This window comes from Dasypus novemcinctus, chromosome 16 (genome assembly GCF_030445035.2).
Source record: "Dasypus novemcinctus isolate mDasNov1 chromosome 16, mDasNov1.1.hap2, whole genome shotgun sequence".
In the NCBI taxonomy this organism is placed as follows: Eukaryota; Metazoa; Chordata; class Mammalia; order Cingulata; family Dasypodidae; genus Dasypus; species Dasypus novemcinctus.
In genome coordinates, this window is record NC_080688.1 from 35,617,613 (window position 1) to 35,635,056 (window position 17,444).

At 40.4% G+C, this 17,444-nt stretch overlaps 1 protein-coding gene across 5 annotated transcripts in view; it reads left to right on the top strand.

Annotated features, from left to right (window-relative positions):
- Positions 1–17,444, top strand: part of ENOSF1 (enolase superfamily member 1) — a 53,003-nt gene that overhangs the window by 5,812 nt on the left and 29,747 nt on the right. Inside the window, exons 2-4 of one of the 5 annotated variants that reach the window (XM_058277503.2) lie at positions 9,177–9,285; positions 15,171–15,286; positions 17,151–17,237. The exons of 1 other annotated variant lie outside the window; for it this stretch is intronic. In XM_058277503.2, the coding sequence (XP_058133486.1) occupies positions 9,177–9,285; positions 15,171–15,286; positions 17,151–17,237 (312 nt within the window). The remainder of the gene's footprint in view (positions 1–9,176; positions 9,286–15,170; positions 15,287–17,150; positions 17,238–17,444) is intronic. 3 more of the 5 variants (XM_058277504.2, XM_058277507.2, XM_058277505.2) reach the window with 3 other exon arrangements.

Below are 17,444 nucleotides of genomic sequence, written 5' to 3' on the forward strand. Positions count from 1 at the left end.
TCAGCTTTGTCCTTTGCCATGCCTTTTATCTGTGAGTCCCCACCTCACCCTAATGATGTGGCCCAGTCAGAGACCCTAATCATAACTTTATCATGCCCAAGTACAGACCAGATTACAAACATAATCTAGCACCTCTTTTTGAAATTCATAACCATATCAAACTGCTACACTATACCCTCTAAATTCCAAAAAGACATGACAATATTCGAAAAAACCTTAAATCAGTAAAAATGCTGGTACTAAATCATATCACAATCAATTTAAAGAAATACTGTTTCTCTTGGGGCAAAGTCCTGTCTGCCGTAGACCTCTGAAACTTACAAAACAATTTTTTTCCAATACACAAATGGACAAAGGATAAACATTTTCATTACAATAAGGAGAAATTGGGAGGGAAGCATGAGTCATGGGTCCTCTGCAGTTCAGTAAACCTCCAGGGTATCCTCCATTTGATTTCAGTCTGAGAGTCATTCTTGAGATGATGGTTTCTTCTCCTTGGTGCCTTATGGGAACCCACCCTTTCCACATGCTTACACAACAGACATTTTCTTTGGTCTACCATCATCAAGCATCTGAGTGTCAACCAAGCTCCAGACCTCACCCTCCAAGAGTGTTGGGGTGATTGCCACACCTTATCCAATCCTTGAGTTAGAGTCTTAACCCCCCTAGTACAGTGACATGAAGACAACATTCCCCCTAACCTTTGGCAAACAGGCTCAATCCTCTCAGAGCAACGAGTTGACCACCCGGCGTTCCCTAATCCATGGGGGACAGGTCTACCGCTCTCAGACCTGTGGGGTGTTGACCTTAACTGCCCAAATCCTTGAGGAATGTGCTCCACCCTCTCTGTACCCTGGGGTGGCAAAACTCTCCCAGAACATTGGACAGGAGCATCCACTCTCTTCAAGTGTTTGGGCAAACTCACCCACTCTGTACACATAGGTGGGGTTCCTCTCTTGGCCCAAGGTGATGTCCTAATTCCAGATCGCAGCTTCCATGGTTTTCCTCTTAAGGCTGTTTCTCCTTCAATCTCTCCTTTCCATGTCCTTTTTATTCCAGGCTGACAGTGGTTTTGTTCATACAGCTCTCTCAAAAACCTTGTTGGTTTAGCATGCAGGAAGCAGGGGTCCAAGTCATCAGACAGTAAGACTTTCCACAAGTCTTTCTGAGATAACTGCATCTTTGATCCAGATTTACAAGTTCTAAGTTTAGTTAAGTCCTCCAGTGGGGCACTTTCATCTGGGAGCTTGATTTCTGTAGGCTTGGAATTTCTAGGATCAGTTTCTGTTTTCTTGGTGCCTGAGAGTTCAGTCCTCAGCATGTCTCTTTCGTCTAGCAATTTGTTATAAGCTGCAAGCAGAAGCCAAGCCACATTCTCTGGGTTTACTTTGGAAAGTTCTTCAGCTAACTGCCCAAGCTCACCATTTTCAAATTTTGCCTTCTGTACAACACCAGGAGTTAATCTTGCTAACTTCTCTGCAACTTTAAAACACGTACAGCCTTTCCTCCAGTTTCCAGTAATAGTTTCATCATTTACTTCTAAGGCATCATAAAAAGTCTCTTTAGCATCCATATTGCCAACAACAATCTCTTCAAAGCAATCTAGGCCTTTTCCGTCAAGCATCTCACCGTTCCTCCAAAAAATACCTCTTACCCATTTATAAAACAGTTCCACCATTTCAGTAATTGCAAAAGCACTTCCCCACTTCTCAGTACCAAATTCTCTATTAGTCGGCCAAAGGGGTACTGATGCAAAATACCAGAACTTTGTTGGTTTTTATAAAGGGTATTTGTTTGGGGTAGGAGCTTACAGATACCAGGCCATAAAGCATAAGTTACTTCCCTCACCAAAGTCTATTTTCACATGTTGGAGCAAGATGGCTGCCAACATCTGTGAGGGTTCAGGCCTCCTGAGTTCCTCTCTTCCCATGTCTTACTTCTCTCCAGGCTCAGGGTTCTTTTCCCAGGGCTTACTTCTCCCTGAGCTCAGGGTTCCTTTCTTTTTGGGGCTGGCTTCTCTTTCCTCTGTGTGCTTATTTCCCAGGGCTCCATCTTAAGGCTTCAGCATCAAACTCCCAACATCAAAACACCAACATGAAAAACCCTCAGCTTTGTCCTTTGCCATGCTTTTTATCTGTGAGTCCCCACTGCACCCTAATGATGTGGCCCAGTCAGAGACCCTAATCATAACTTAATCATGCCCAGGTACAGACCAGATTACAAACATAATCCAATATCTATTTTGAAATTTATAACCATATCAAAATGCTACACCTCCCTATTTTTGTTCCTTAAAATTGCTATATCTTCTTTGTCCTTGGTCCAAAACAATATTAGTGTTAACGTCCATATGTTAGTTGTAATTTGCCCATGTATCACTATATTCTTAAAATTTTGTAAAAGAACATTCCTATATTTATACTATTAACCACAATCTTCATCTACCACCAAAATCACTATGACATACATTCCCTAGATTATTCTTTAGCATCCCTTCAGTTGACGTTTTTGTCCGCAGATTACCCCTTTCAGACACAATCACATTTATAAATCAGCAGTGTAAGTTGTACTCACTGTAATTTTGTTACCACCCACTCTATTCATTTCCATACTTTACAATAAATCTTAATTAAAAATTCTACATACATTCATCATTGATGTGGAGACAGTGGCCACAGGAGGGAAAAAGAGGTATAATATGGGGGCATTTTGCGGAGTTGGCATTGTCCTGAATGATATTGCAGTGACAGATGCAGGACATTATATATCCTGCCATAACCCACTGAATGGACTTGGAGAGAGTGTAAACTACAACATAAACTGCAATCCATGCTGTGTAGCAGTGCTCCAAAATGTACTCATCAAATGCAATGAATATACCACACTTAACGAAAGACGTTGCAGACGTGGGAGGAGTGGGGGGTGTGGGGAGTGGGATATATGGGAACCTCTTATGTTTTTATTCTAAAATTCTGTGTGTTTATGTATCTTTATAAAAAATAAATTTTAAAAAAGATTTTAAAAAATTCTACATACATTAAGCATTAATTCCTATTCTCCACCCACATTCTATCTTCTAGTAGCCTATACTCTAGCCTTTACCTCCGTGAGTTTACTCATCATATTTAGTTCATATTAGTAAGACCATATAATATTTTTCCTTTTGTGTCTGGTTTATTTCACTTAAGATAATGTCCTCAAGGTTCATCCATGTTGTTATATGCATCCTGCTTTCATTGCTTCTTATAGTTGTATAGTATTTCAAATTTTGTTTATCCATTCATCAGCTGATTGGCACTTGGGCTGTTTCCATAATTTAGCTTTTGTGTGTAATGCTGCTGTGAACATCGGTTTGCAAATGTCAGTTCCCATCTTTTCAGTTCTGAATGTATTCCTCGTAACAGGATTGCTAGATCATAATGGTAGTTCTATATTCAGTTTCTTGAGGTTCTGCTACACTCTTCCACAGAGGCTGCACCATTCTACATTCCCACCAACAGTAAAGGAGTGTTCCTATTTCTCCACCTCTCCAGCACTTTTTTTGTTGTTGTTGTTGTACAGTCCTGGTTTTTATTTAAATTTTTATTCCACTAACATTTATGTGGCTAAAATTTTCCATTTTAACCATTCATATATACAATTCAGTGCTGTGAATTATTTTCACAGTATTGTGCCACATCACAGCCATCCATTACCAAAGCTTTACAGTCAACCCAGATAGAAAATTCTGTACTATTTAAGCATTAACTCCCCATTCCTTATCCCTGCCCCCTTGGTAACCTACATGCTAGATTCCAGCTTTATGAGTTTGCTTATTCTAATTATTTATTATCAGTGAGATCATACAATATGTGACCTTATGGGTCTGGCTTATTTCACTCAATGTGATGTTTTCAGGGTTCACCCCCTTGTTACATGAATTAGAACTTCATTCCTTTTTTACAGTTGAATAATATTCCATTTTATGTGTATTAGTCAGCCAAAGGGGTGCTGATGCAAAATACCAGAAATTTGTTGGTTTTTATAAAGGGTATTTATTTGGGGTAGGAGCTTATAGATACCAAGCCGTAAAACATAAGTTACTTCCCTCACCAAAGTCTATTTTCACAGGTTGGAACAAGATGGCTGCCAACTTCTACAAGGGTTCAGGCTTCCTGGGTTCCTCCCTTCCTGGGGCTTGCTTCTCTTTCCTCTGTGTCCAGCACTGTTTTTAAAATATTGGCCATTCTTTAAGATGTGAAATGGTATCTCATTGTACTTTTGATCTGCATTTCCTTAATAGCTATTAATAGTATGTTTTGTTTTGTTTTAAAGATTTATTTATTTCTCCCCTCCCCGCCCCCCCCCCCCCATTGTCTGCTGTCTGTGTCCATTCACTTTGTGTTCTTCTGTGTCCACTTGTATTCTTGTCCTGCAGCACTGGGAAACTGTCACCTTTTTTGTTGTGTTATCTTGCTGCATCAGCTCTCTGTGTGTGCAACACCACTCCTGGGCAGGCTCCATAGCTTTTGATATATTGTATCTTGTTTTCATTCATCTCGAGATGTTTACCGATTTCTCTTGCAATTTCTTTTTGACCCTCTGATTATTTAAGGAAAACGGACTTTGGCCCAGTGGTTAGGGCGTCCGTCTACCATATGGGAGGTCCGCGGTTCAAACCCCGGGCCTCCTTGACCCGTGTGGAGCTGGCCATGCGCAGCGCTGATGCGCGCAAGGAGTGCCGTGCCAGGCAAGGGTGTCCCCCGCGTGGGGGAGCCCCACGCGCAAGGAGTGCGCCTGTGAGGAAACCCGCCCAGCGTGAAAAGAAGGAGCAGCCTGCCCAGGAATGGCACCGCCCACACTTCCCGTGCCGCTGACAACAACGGAAGCGGACAAAGAAACAAGATGCAGCAAATAGACACCAAGAACAGACAACCAGGGGAGGGGGGGAAATTAAATAAATAAATAAATCTTTAAAAAAAAAAAAAAGAGTGTGTTGTTTAATCTCCATATATTTGTGATTTTTCCCTTTTCTATCATTCATTTCCAAATTCATTCCATTATGATCAGAGAAAGTGCTTTGCATAATTTCAGTCTTTTTAAATTTATTGAAACCTGTCTTGTGACTCAGCATATATGGTCTGTTCTAGGGAAGGATCCATGAGCAATTCAAAAGACTATACAGGGAAACGGACTTGGCCCAGTGGTTAGGGCGTCCGTCTACCATATGGGAGGTCCGCGGTTCAAACCCCGGGCCTCCTTGACCATGCGCAGTGCTGATGCGCGCAAGGAGTGCCGCCCCACACAGGGGTGTCCCCCGCGTAGGGGAGCCCCACTGTGCAAGGAGTGTGCCCCTATGGGGAGAGCCGCCCAGCGTGAAAGAAAGTGCAGCCTGCCCAGGAATGGCGCCGCCCACACTTCCCGTGCCGCTGACGACAACAGAAGCGGACAAAGAAAGAAGACGCAGCAAATAGACACAGAGAACAGACAACTGGGGGAGGGGTGGAATTAAATAAATAAATAAATCTTTAAAAAAAAAAAAAAGACTATACATCCTGCTGTTTTGGGGTGTAATGCTTTATAAATGTCTGTTAGATCTAGTTCATTTTATCATATTATTCAAGCTCTCTGTGGCGTTATTTATCCTCTGTCCACATATTCTAGCCAATGCTCAGAGTGGTATATTGAAGTCTCCAACTGTTAACTGTAGAGACATCTATTTCTTCCTTGGTTTTGCCATTGTGTGTCTCATTTTTGTTGGGGCACCCAAATTAGGTGTGCATAAATATTTATTGTTATTTCTTCTGGGTGAATTGCCCCTTTTATTAATATATAATGGCCTTTGTCATATCTTATAACAGTTTTGCATTTAAACTCTTATTTTGCCTGATATTAGAATTGCTACTTCAGATATTTGTTGGTTATTATTTGTATGGAATATCTTTTTTGCAGCCTTTCACTTTCAACCTGATTGTGATCACATGTCTATGGTGAGTCTCTTGTAGACAGCATATATAGACGGCTTATATATTTTTTTATCCTGTTAATCTATGTGGTTTGATTGGGGAATTCAATTAATTGATGTTCAGTGTATTACTGTCAAGGCATCACTTCATTCATTTTATTCTTTGGCTTTCTGCATATCGTACTGTTATCTATCATTTTAAATTACCCTTCCTAATAATCTTCATTTCTACACTCTTTTCCAAGTCTCTTGCCCTAATTGTTTCCTTTCAGGCTGTAACTCTCCCTTTAGTATCTCTTGTACATCTGATCTTTTGGTAACATATTCTCTCAGTTTTGTTTGTGAACTAACAAACAAAACTCCTCCTCATTTTTGAAGGACATTTTTGCCAGATAAAGAATTCCTGGTTGGCAGATTTTCTCTTTCAATACCTTAAATCCATCATAACACTTTCTTCTTACCTCCGTGGTTTCTGATGAGAGATGGGCATTTGGTCTTGTTGAAGTTCCCTTATATGTGATATATTGCTTTTCTCTTGCCGCTTTCAGAGATAATATGGCATTTCTCATTCTGAATAGTAGGTGTTTCAGAGTAGGTCTACTCAGAATTATTCTGTTTGGGATGTGTTGTCATTGGACAGTGATATTTATATCTTTCATAAGGGTTGGAAATTTTTCAGCCATTATTTCTTCATATATACTTTTTGCCCCTTTTCCAGTCTCTTCTTTAGGGACACTGATAACGCATGTTTGTGAGTTTCCTATTGTCATTCAATTCCCTAGACTCTTCTTTATTTTTGCATTCTTTTCTCTTTCTCTTCTCCTGTCTTTTCAAGTTCAGATACTTGGTCTTCACAGTAACTAATTCTGTCTTCCATCAATTCAAATTTGCTATTATATGCCTCTAATATATTTTTAAAATTTTATTTATTTTCCCCCAAGATGGCTTCCTTATCTGTCTGTTCATTGTCTGCTTGCTGTATCTGCTCATTGTCTCTGCCCATTGCCTGCTCGCTGTGTATGCTTAATATCTCTAGGAGGCACTGGGAACCAAATTCAGACCTCCCGTGTAGAAGGCAAATGCCCAACCACTTGAGCCACATCCGCTCCCTACTAGTTGTGTCGTCTGCTGATTGTGGTGCCTACTAGTTTCAGCATCTGCTGGTTGCAGCATCTGCTTGTTGTGGTGTCTGCTCATTTTCTTTAGGTGGTACTGGGAACTGAACCTGAGACCTCCCATTTGGGAGGCGGGCATTAAACTGCTTGGGCCACATCTACTCCCCGGTGTCTTCTTAGTATCCTTTATTTATTTATTCATATTTTCCTTCAACTCCTCGTCTTGGTTTAGGAAATTTGTGTGATTATCATTGATTAGTTGTCTTAAATCCTATGTCTCATCAAGATTTTTGGTTTGCTTCTTTGGTGGACCATCTCTTCCTGTTTCTTAGTATGGCTTGTAATTTTTTGCTGATGTCTAGACACCTGAATATGTTGGTGAATTTACTCTGTCAGTTTCTCTCTGTTGCCTTGTGGTTTTATTTCATACCTCTTTCATTTTTGGTTCAACTTATTATGCCTTTACAGTTATCCTGCTTAAGTTATCAAAGTTGGACTAGGGACTCACTAATGGGGTGTAGATCTGCTCCACGAGAACTGGGACAAGATACTACTCATAGCAGTTTTTCTCCTTGCAATTTCCTGGATGGTCAGCAGGTGGCGCTCATCCGTAGAGGTATCTCAACCTCCACTTGCCCGTGATTCTGGTCTTGCCAGAGCTAAGATTTAAAGTGGGCTTTCCTGGCCAAATTCACTGAAGAGAAACCACTCTCTGCCCTTTGCCACATCCTCTTTTTTCCCAGGGAGGAAGATGTCTGTTCTTCTCTCAGTCAGCTGCAGTGAGCCAGGGGTTTTATCCAGGCATTTCACCTTGAGGGTGGGGGGTGGGTGCCATTCCTAGACCGGGCCGGGGGTGGGGGGAGGTGGATTGGGGTGGAGGGAGTCCTAGTAACTCAGTGTTTTTGTTCTGAGTCTTTCTTTTCTCTGTCCCTTCGCCCTCCTGGAGGATGCACAGCACTCTTCTGCCAATCCCCGAAGCAACTCCCTTGGACTGCTTTGTGCTCTTCCTCCATTGTTTTTTGTGAGAGAGTTGAGCACTGCCTACCTACTCCAGTGCCATCTTCCTGGAAGTTCTGTATCCTACATTCTTTATCCTCCATTTTCTGCTCCCAGACTATCTAGCCAGTCACTTCGTTTACTTCCAGACCTATGCCTTCTTGGGCTTCTTGCTTCTCCATCCCACAGAGGCCTCTGGGTCTTGTGTGCTCGCCCTTGCCTGGATGCTGTCATCTACCCCTTAACCCCTTGGATGTATTTTCCCCTCAGAACTCCTTCAAGTTTCACTTCCTCTGCTCTTCCCTTTCTCTTGCACTTCTAGAGCACTGATAGCCAACCATCCCCCTTAGCCTTATCCTGACTGAGCTAGTCTCCACCCTGTTTCTTGTGAATTGCCTTCCCCCACCCCTCCCCCACCCCCCACAAGTATATGATAAATTTCTAGAGACAGATTTTTTTCACTTCAGCATCCCCAGGTCACAGGTTAGTATTGAGTTTCATACTAGTTGGTCAGTAAATATGTATTAAAATATTTATTAAAATAGTATTAAAATATTAAATATTAAAAATATTAATTTAATTTTTATTAAAAATATTTATTAAAATAGTAGAAAGTTAAAACTGAACAAAATTAAAAATGCAGGCATTTGTCTTTACACTTTAATGTATCATTTTCCCCAGTGATCTCCTCTGAACTTGGGGCATTATAATTTTCAGGCCTGCTCTAAACTGCTGCATGAAGATAAGCCCACAGTTTTTATACAAGAGCTTTCTGAAGCCTTGGTTGGTTTGATTTTGAACTGCTTGTGACTGTAACTTTGTCCAGAGAGCTGACACAGACAGCTGGAGAGAAAACTGCTGGGTTTGAAATTGAGCTAAACACCAAAGGAGACATAATTGCAAATGGCATTTAAAATGTATACATTGTACTCTTTAAAAAAATTGGATTCCTTGGAGAGGACATTCCTATGTTTTCTTTGGGGAACATCAGTGGTTTGATATATCTGAGCCCTGATTACATATCCTCGTGGCATTTTCTCTTCTTATGCAATGCCATTCATACTTTTATTTTCAAATTTCTCTGGTTCACCTTATTTGGGTGGGGGGATGTTTTCCTGCAGCACACAGACCCTGACTACTCAGCTGCCTACGTCGTCATAGAAACTGATGCAAAGGACGGGCTCAAGGGATGTGGACTTACGTTTACACTGGGAAAAGGTACTGAAGTTGGTGAGTTGAACATTCTCTTAAAGTTCCAGAATGTTTAATTGTCACTGATCCAAGTTCTAGCCTTATTTTTCTTTGTATTAACACTACTTGAAGTGAGTAAAAACAATGTTTCAAGGTTTGTTATTTATTTCATTGGTAATAATTAAAAAGTGGCAAAATTGGGCCTCTCTCCTTGTAGTCACCTGGACTACTGAAAATCCTTGACTTTTGGTCCATTTCTCTATTGTGTTAATTATGGGAGTGTTATCCATTTGCTTTTAACCTTTGGTTAAACAGGAGTGGGTAAACATGAGCTCAGGCAGCAAAAACTTTTCTGTTTCCAGCTCTCTGATCTTCCTGGCCAAAGCTTCCTGACTGTCCAAAGTGCTTTCTCACCAGAACATTTATATACAAGTTTTTTGCTCTAGTTTTCTGAAACATATAATCCATGCACATAGTACAAAATTCAGGAAGTGCAAGAGGGTGACGTTGGCCAGATCCATTTCATTGGATCATTGGGTGCTGAAGCAAAATTGGGATGGTTGAAGAGTGAGGTTTAGAAAGGGAGGAAATAGTTTTAATAATTTTGTTGGTGATGTATTACCTCTTCCGTGGATTACTTGCATTGCCAGGACTTTTTCTAACTGTAGAATAAAGGTCTTGCCCCTCTGAAACTTTTTAAAAGTATCATTGAGCAGTTAAGTGTATGTGTGTGAATGACAAGGGAACCTTTCTTTTCTTTCCTTTTTTTTAAACTTTTTATTTTGAAATAATTTCAGACTTAGAGGACAGTTGTAAAAATAATACAAAAGCCATACATACAGATAACTCCCATATACCCCTTACCCTTATCTACCAACTTTTAACATTTTGCCACATTTGTTATATCCTTCTATTTAAGAGGAGGTTGTATACACCATGCTCTTTGAACACTTAATACTGCCATGTACATTTCCTAAGAACAAAGATATTTATTTACCCACATTAAGTGCAAGTATCAAGTACAAGAAATTTAAAATTGGTAAAAACTTTATAGACTGTATTCCAGTTTTTCCAGTTGTCCCAATAATATCCTTTATTCTCCATTGTTAGGGGGAACCTTTCTTGAAGTTTAAATTGGTACTACCAACAGGGCCACTGTCCCTAGGGCTGTTCAGCCAGGGACCAGATGTTCCACAGATTTGCCTTGAATGTTGCTGTATACCAGGCACTGTCAGGTACTAGAGAAATCATTTTTAAAAAGAGAGAGAAGAAAAATTCCCTCCATAAGGAGCACACAAACTTATCAAGGAGATAAACATAAATAATTGTGGGGAAGCAGATATGGCTCAAGTGATAGAGCTTCCGCCTACCATATGGGCGGACACAGGTTCACTCCCTAGGGCCTCCTGGTGAAAAAGAAGAGAACTCGTGTCCATGTGGTGAGCCAGTACCCGCGGAAGTGAGTCATACAGCAAGATGATGGCGTATCAAAAGAGAGACAAGGGGAGAGTCAAGGTGAAGTGCAGCAGAAACCAGGAACTGAAGAGGCGCTATTGATGGGAACCTCTCTTCACATCAGGGGTCTCTAGGATTGAATCATGGTGAATCCTAGAGGAGAGAAAATGAGAAGAGAGAATCACGGACAGCAAAAACAGTAGGGAAAAAGGAGGGAAAGGGGGAAAAATAAATAAATAAATCCTTTTTAAAAAATTGTGGTGCAATTTTCCAGGGAAGGTTTCAGAGCAGAGGTGATGCTTTGAGGGGAGCCTTGAAGGTTATTAGTAGGAATTTGAATTTGCCAGGTGGAAGAAGGAGTCTAGGAATGATCCAGTTCCCTCCTGTGACCTTCTGTTTGAGTTTTCCCCGAGGCAGGGATCACTGACCACAGTGGATTTATGAGTTGTTTTTCAACTTCTTCTGCAAATTTAATTGCCTCTAGTTGTTAGTTGAGCATTTTTTTGAAGCTGTAGACTCTTCCCTGTACTGGTAACTGTACAGCACAGCCCCCAGAGGTTGCATAAAAGTCAGCACAGTTACAGAATTCGACAGCACCTTCATTTGCGGGCAGACCATTGGAACCACCGTCTGTTAACAGCCAGGACTTTGAACTGCTGCTTTTATTACTTTGCTGACTTGGGCACACAGTGGAGGGACCCTGAGCTCACCAAGGCTGGTGTTAAGCTCTTGGGCAGTGCTGAGCTGAGAGCTACAGGGTCTTCACTGACCCGCCCCTCCTCCTCCCCCAGCCCGCCCACCTGTCCTGATGGACACCACGGGCAGAAGTAAAGCAATCTCTCTCTGATTTTAATAAATGGTGTTTGTGGTAATGCCGTTGGCTTCTGCCTTTTTCCGACCACAACATGACAGAACCCATTTAACTGTGCTCCACGTTTTGGGTGACTCACTACACTCTCACTAAATGTGTTCCACGGCTTTGCGTCAAAGATGAAAAGTTCCATTAGCTCATCCCACTTCTCCTGCGGCTTTTATCAGCTTACTTACCTAATCATTCTTTTCCAATCCAGACAAAAGAAATAAAGAATGTTACTTTTCACTGCTGCAAGGAGTTAATAATAGGGTGATATATGGGAATTCTGTATTTTATGTATGATTTTCCTGTAAACCTGTAATTCCTCTAATTTAAAAAATCATAGATAGAAGATCCAAAAAAAAAAGAAAACAGCAAAATCACTAGGCTCTTTTTTTTTCTTTTTCTTTTTTAATTAAATAGATCACAAGGAATGTTACATTAAAAAACATTTTTTAAAAAACTGAGAGGGTCCCATATAACCCACTCCCCACCCCCTACCTCATCATTTTTGTGAATTGTATTTTTGAAAATATATACATCACAAAAAAAATGTTACATTAAAAAATATAAGAGCTTCCCGTATACCCGCCATACCCCACCCCACTCCTCCCACACCAACAACCTCCCCCATCATTGTGGCACACTCATTGCACTCGGGGAACTATTGCACTACATAGATAATAGTTTGCCCTGTAGTTCACACTCTCCACCAGTACATTCAGTGGGTTATGGCAGGATATATAAAGTCCAGCATCTGACCCTGAAATATCATTTAGAACAACTCAGTATCCCAGAAATGCTCTTGCATCACATGTCTACTTCCCTCTCCCTGCCCTCAGCAACTACTGTGGCCACTTTTTCCACCTTAATGCTAAAATTTCTTCTATTACTGGTCACAATAGTTTTATAGTAGAATATCAGTAAGTCCACTCTAGCCCATATTTTATTCCTCCATTCTGTGGACCCTGGTATGGTGATGCCTTCTCCACCTCTAGATCAAGAGGAGGCTTAGATCCCACATGGATTATGGATGCAGTTCTCTGCTTGCAGTTTTAGGCACTCTTGATGTCCTGGTATGGTGGTTGACCATCTTCACCTCCCTGTTAGCTGACCTAGGTAAGACCAATGAACCAGAGAGTAGGAATCACCACTCTGCTGGGGCTCAGGGCCCGGCTGGCACATGGACAGTCCAGAGATTCAAGTCTGCTGAGTATGCACCATCCCTAGTGCCAACCACAAGTTCAGTAAAAGTTATAGAAGAGGCATGTGTAGAGAAATCGCATCTGAGTCCAGCTCCATCACACTCAGACCCTCTGCCATGGCACAGAGCTCCAAATCTATCTGCCATGACCATATACCCTGTGGATCGCCATAGCCTTCCAGAGAACCAGTACCTAGGGTTGTAACTACTTCGGCTTTTTCTGGGGTTCTGCTGAGGTGTGCGTAAGCGCGACCCCTCTGATGACCTTCCGACTCTTTTTGGAAGACTCTTAGCCATATAAACTCATTTGTCTTTGCCATTTCCCCCTTTTATTTGAGGTAAAAAGCAGTTTTTAACACTTGATCCAATATGTAGGCTGAGATAATCTGCTGGTCTGAGTTGGCCCTTTTATTCGAGGTCTCTACTAGGCTCTTCTTTGCACACTTTTTGTGCAAAGAAGATTGATGAAGATATTCTGTAGCTTGATGGTGATAGTGATAGGTAATTAGTGACTATATATTGAGTGTAACTCATTGAATTATATGCTTAAATTTGGGAAATTATATATAAATTATATCTCTGTACAACTGACTTAATAATAATAAAGACTAATACTTCCCTCATTACCATAAAGAGAATGGTTTGTGCGTGTGTGTCTTTGTCTGGGTATGGGAGGGAGGAAGTTACTGGGGTTTTTTAGTGTATAGACTAGACCAATGCAGTTTTTTTTTTTAAAAAGAAAAGAAAAAGAGTAAAGAAAGGATGAAGCAAGACAAGAAATTAGCCTCCAGGATCCCCCTACTTCCACCCCTGGGCATCCCTTGCTGGGTAGTCCACAGACTTTACTTTTGTCCTTCCTGGGTTGGGGGTATCCAGAGAATGAAATCCCTGGACAGATGGAGTCATGAGGAAGAGCTATTGGTTTTAATCAGCAAGGAGCTGCTTCCAGGGCCAGTTTCTTTCCAGATGAATTTCCCACACATCCCGTCAGACATGCAAACTGAACTCCTCCTTGGAGTCAGAACACTGCAGCTAAGTTTCTATCGAAAGTGGCAAGTGTTGATTAGCTTCCTTGCAGTGGTCTCATTATAAGCAAGGAAAATCCAAGTAGTCTGGATGAAAATGAGCATGGCTTGTGCATGTCCTAGAGCCATGAAAGATGAACCGTGAAGGGTGAACCATGCTTTGCTTTTGAATAGATGCATTTGCTATTGTGATGCTAACTAGTGGTACAAGCAGTCAGTGATTCATAGAACCAACCCAATCCAGTGATACACAGGTGGAATATAAATAATATACTTTCTGTAGCAGTTTGATATTATTGATGAATTCCAAAAAGAAATATTGGATTATGTTTGTAAACTGGCCTTTTCCTCTGGGCATGTTAGAGTTTATTGGACTCAGAGGTTTTACTTGATTAAATAATGTTTAAAGCTTTGATTGGGCCACATCAGTAGGACTCAGAGAAACTTCACCACAGAGAAGGAAGATAGGAGTTTTGAGCTGGAGCCCTGGAATTGAACATGCAGGAGAATAACACAGAGGAATAGAGACAGCTCCTTAGACACAGCAGAAACCCCGGGGAGAGAGAGAGACACACAGCCGTTCACCTGATAGTCTACAGCTGGCCTTGTGGAGAGAGCACAGCAGCTGAGCCCAGAGAGAAACAGAGCCCCCAACACTTGGCAGCAGATTTTGGTGAGGGAAGTAACTTATGTTTTATGACCTGGTAACTGTAAACTTCTACCCCAAATAAATACTCTTTATAAAAGCCAACAGATTTCTGGTATTTTGCATCAGTACCCTTTTGGCTGATTAATACACCTTCCTTCAGTAAAAAGTTAAAAAAAGTAATGTTTATGAAAATAGTATTTTCATGTACTTTTAATATTCTACATATAATTATGCTAATTACAGATTTGTTTCATTTAATTTTTAATGGTGTATTGGACAGGTTGTGAATTCAAGGTACTTTCTGTATTTGACAATAAGAAAAAAGCTTTTTTTTTTTTTTTAAACTCTAAGGCAGCATCTTCTTGTTCCCTAGGAGCAAGGAACTCGCACGGTTTGACTTTGAACCTGTCAGACACTTTAAAAATGAAAAGGAAAACAATTTGAGAACATAATTTAGACTTTCAGGTTGATGGTTGTTTTTCACATGATAACCAATTAAAAATGTCTTTGCTCTACTCAGAAATTAAGCTCAGTATATGGATTAACAGCTGTTCTATTTGTGTGCTATTAGTTAAGATAACCACAGAAGACATATTTGAAGGAATTTTAAAAAGTATATACCTTTTTTATTTAAATTTTTTTCCCACAAAATGCCCACATTGTTTGTGGTGTTTTTGTGCCTTAATAGAGTGGCATCATGCCAAAATATAAACAAGAATTAAATCCTGTTTTAAATAGTTGCCTGTGCTGTAAATGCCCTTGCCCATCATTTGCTTCATAAGGACATCAGGGACATTGTCAGTGACTTCAGAAGCTTCTACAGGCAGCTCACAAGCGACGGGCAGCTCAGATGGGTAAGAGGTCTGCTTTCTAAAATGCTTTTATAAATAATGTTACAAAGGTCTAAGATGCTGCTTGATGGCAACAAACGTAAGCAGAGGGATGGATTTATAATTGTAAAGCAAAATATTTGATCCAGATAAATTAGGACTTGACCCATTTTAGATAAGCAATATTTTGAGACGATTGATTCTTCTCTATAATGCTTGAATCTGAACATATTTGGGTCCTTAGAGCTTTCTGTGCGCTTCTCCCTGACTTGGGAGAAGCTGTCTAGACTTTGTGGGAGTAAAGTATTGAATGGGCAACCTTCTTGTGGAGAGAGAATGTGAACTGTGTTAGAACTGTGGGCCAAAGTTACTAGAGCCGGAAGCACAAGAGCAAAGGTAGAAGAGCAAAGGTGCATACGTATGCACTTGCAGAAAGTTCAAGGCATCAAAAAGTCAGGTTTTAGAAAAAAGATTCTATCACAGAAAGATAAATGGAATAATTAGGACATGTTTCCTGATACCAGATATGTCTTTTTCTAATTCTGCTTAGTCTCCCTCCCGTACCCTGAGAATGGTAGAGGAGAATGCACTTCAATATTGCCTTGCATTTCATTTTTAACTTTTTCCAAAGTAGAGTAAACTTGCTTTTAAAGGATTCAGCTTGAACTCCTGCTGGCTGAATTGGGGATCATTTGAGCATCAAAATAAATAAGATAGTAATGGCTTATAGCCCATTGAACAAAAATGAGAATCCCTGCATCCATTCAGATAATAAGCACCCACCCAAACAAGGGAAAGCTCATCATTATGGTAGAATACCAACAAATAAGTATAAAAGGAATGATAACATTAGAAAATCATCACATTGCAGCCATCATCGTTGTAATTGGTTGAGGCGGGAGTCATCAGTGAATGCTAAAATTATTGGGCAATAGTCATCTCTTTCTTAGAAAGGGAAATGGTAACTTTGCAGTAGAGAAACCTTGTGGACACTAATTTGCCCAAGCCATAAAAATATTAACAGCCCTATATTAAAAAAAAAAAAAAAAAAAATTAACAGCCTTGCACGGCAGGTGTAGGTCAGTGATTGAGCACCTGTTTTGTATGTACGAGGTCTCGGGTTCAATCCCTGGTACCTCTTAAAAAAAATTAACAGCCCTAATATGGCATCAACCATATGGCATATGGCATCAACCATATGGCATATCAACACTCACATGGTATTTGTGCCAAAAAAAAATTTATAACCTGAATCTAATCATAAAGGAACTCCAGACCAACCCAAATTGAGGGACACTGTAGAATTTAACTGGTCTATACTCTTTAAAAATGTCGATATCATTAAAAAGAAAATGAAAATGAAGAATTGCTCCCAAGTAAGAGATTAGAGATAGACAATGAAAGGCAATATGTGGTCTGGACAGTATCTAAATCATGTTAAGATGAAGTCCGTTATTGAGACAAGTGGTAAAATTTGAGTACAGGACTGTCTTTTAGACCACAGGAGTATATTGGCCTGAGTTTGATCATTGAACTATAGTTTTATAACAGAATGTCCTTGTTTTTAGAACTACACTGAATATTTAGGGATAAAGGGGCATGAAATCTGCAACTTACTCTCAAATTGTTTAGAAAGAATTTTACCCAAATGGTTCAGAAAAAAAAAAATATATATATATATATACACAAACAGAGAGAGAGAGAAATATACATTTCTTTGTACTATTTTCACAACAATTGTGTAAGTTTGAAACTTTTTTTAAAAAGTGCTTAACTCTGAGTTTCCACTGCTTCCTTTTAATTCTTAAAACATGTTGCCAGCTAGCAGACCTAAATGTTCCTTTTCCTTCCTAAGTGGCGCTGGTGTATTTTACTTCCCTTTAATCAGATTGGTCCAGAGAAGGGGGTTGTGCATCTGGCAACTGCGGCCGTTCTCAATGCTGTGTGGGACCTGTGGGCCAAGCAGGAGGGCAAGGTAACTAAGCTGGCTTGTGCAGGGCCATGGAATGCTGCAGTGGTGCCTCCAGAGAAAAAGAGCAAATGCACAGCAGGCTTCCAAAAGGAAATATGGTGAATTGTTTGGATTTCCCCCCCACCAAAGAGATGTTGGTAGTAATAAGGAAATTGAAGGAGTAGGTTAGAAAGGACTGAGGAAGAGTGGAAGGGACAGTGAGGTGCAGCG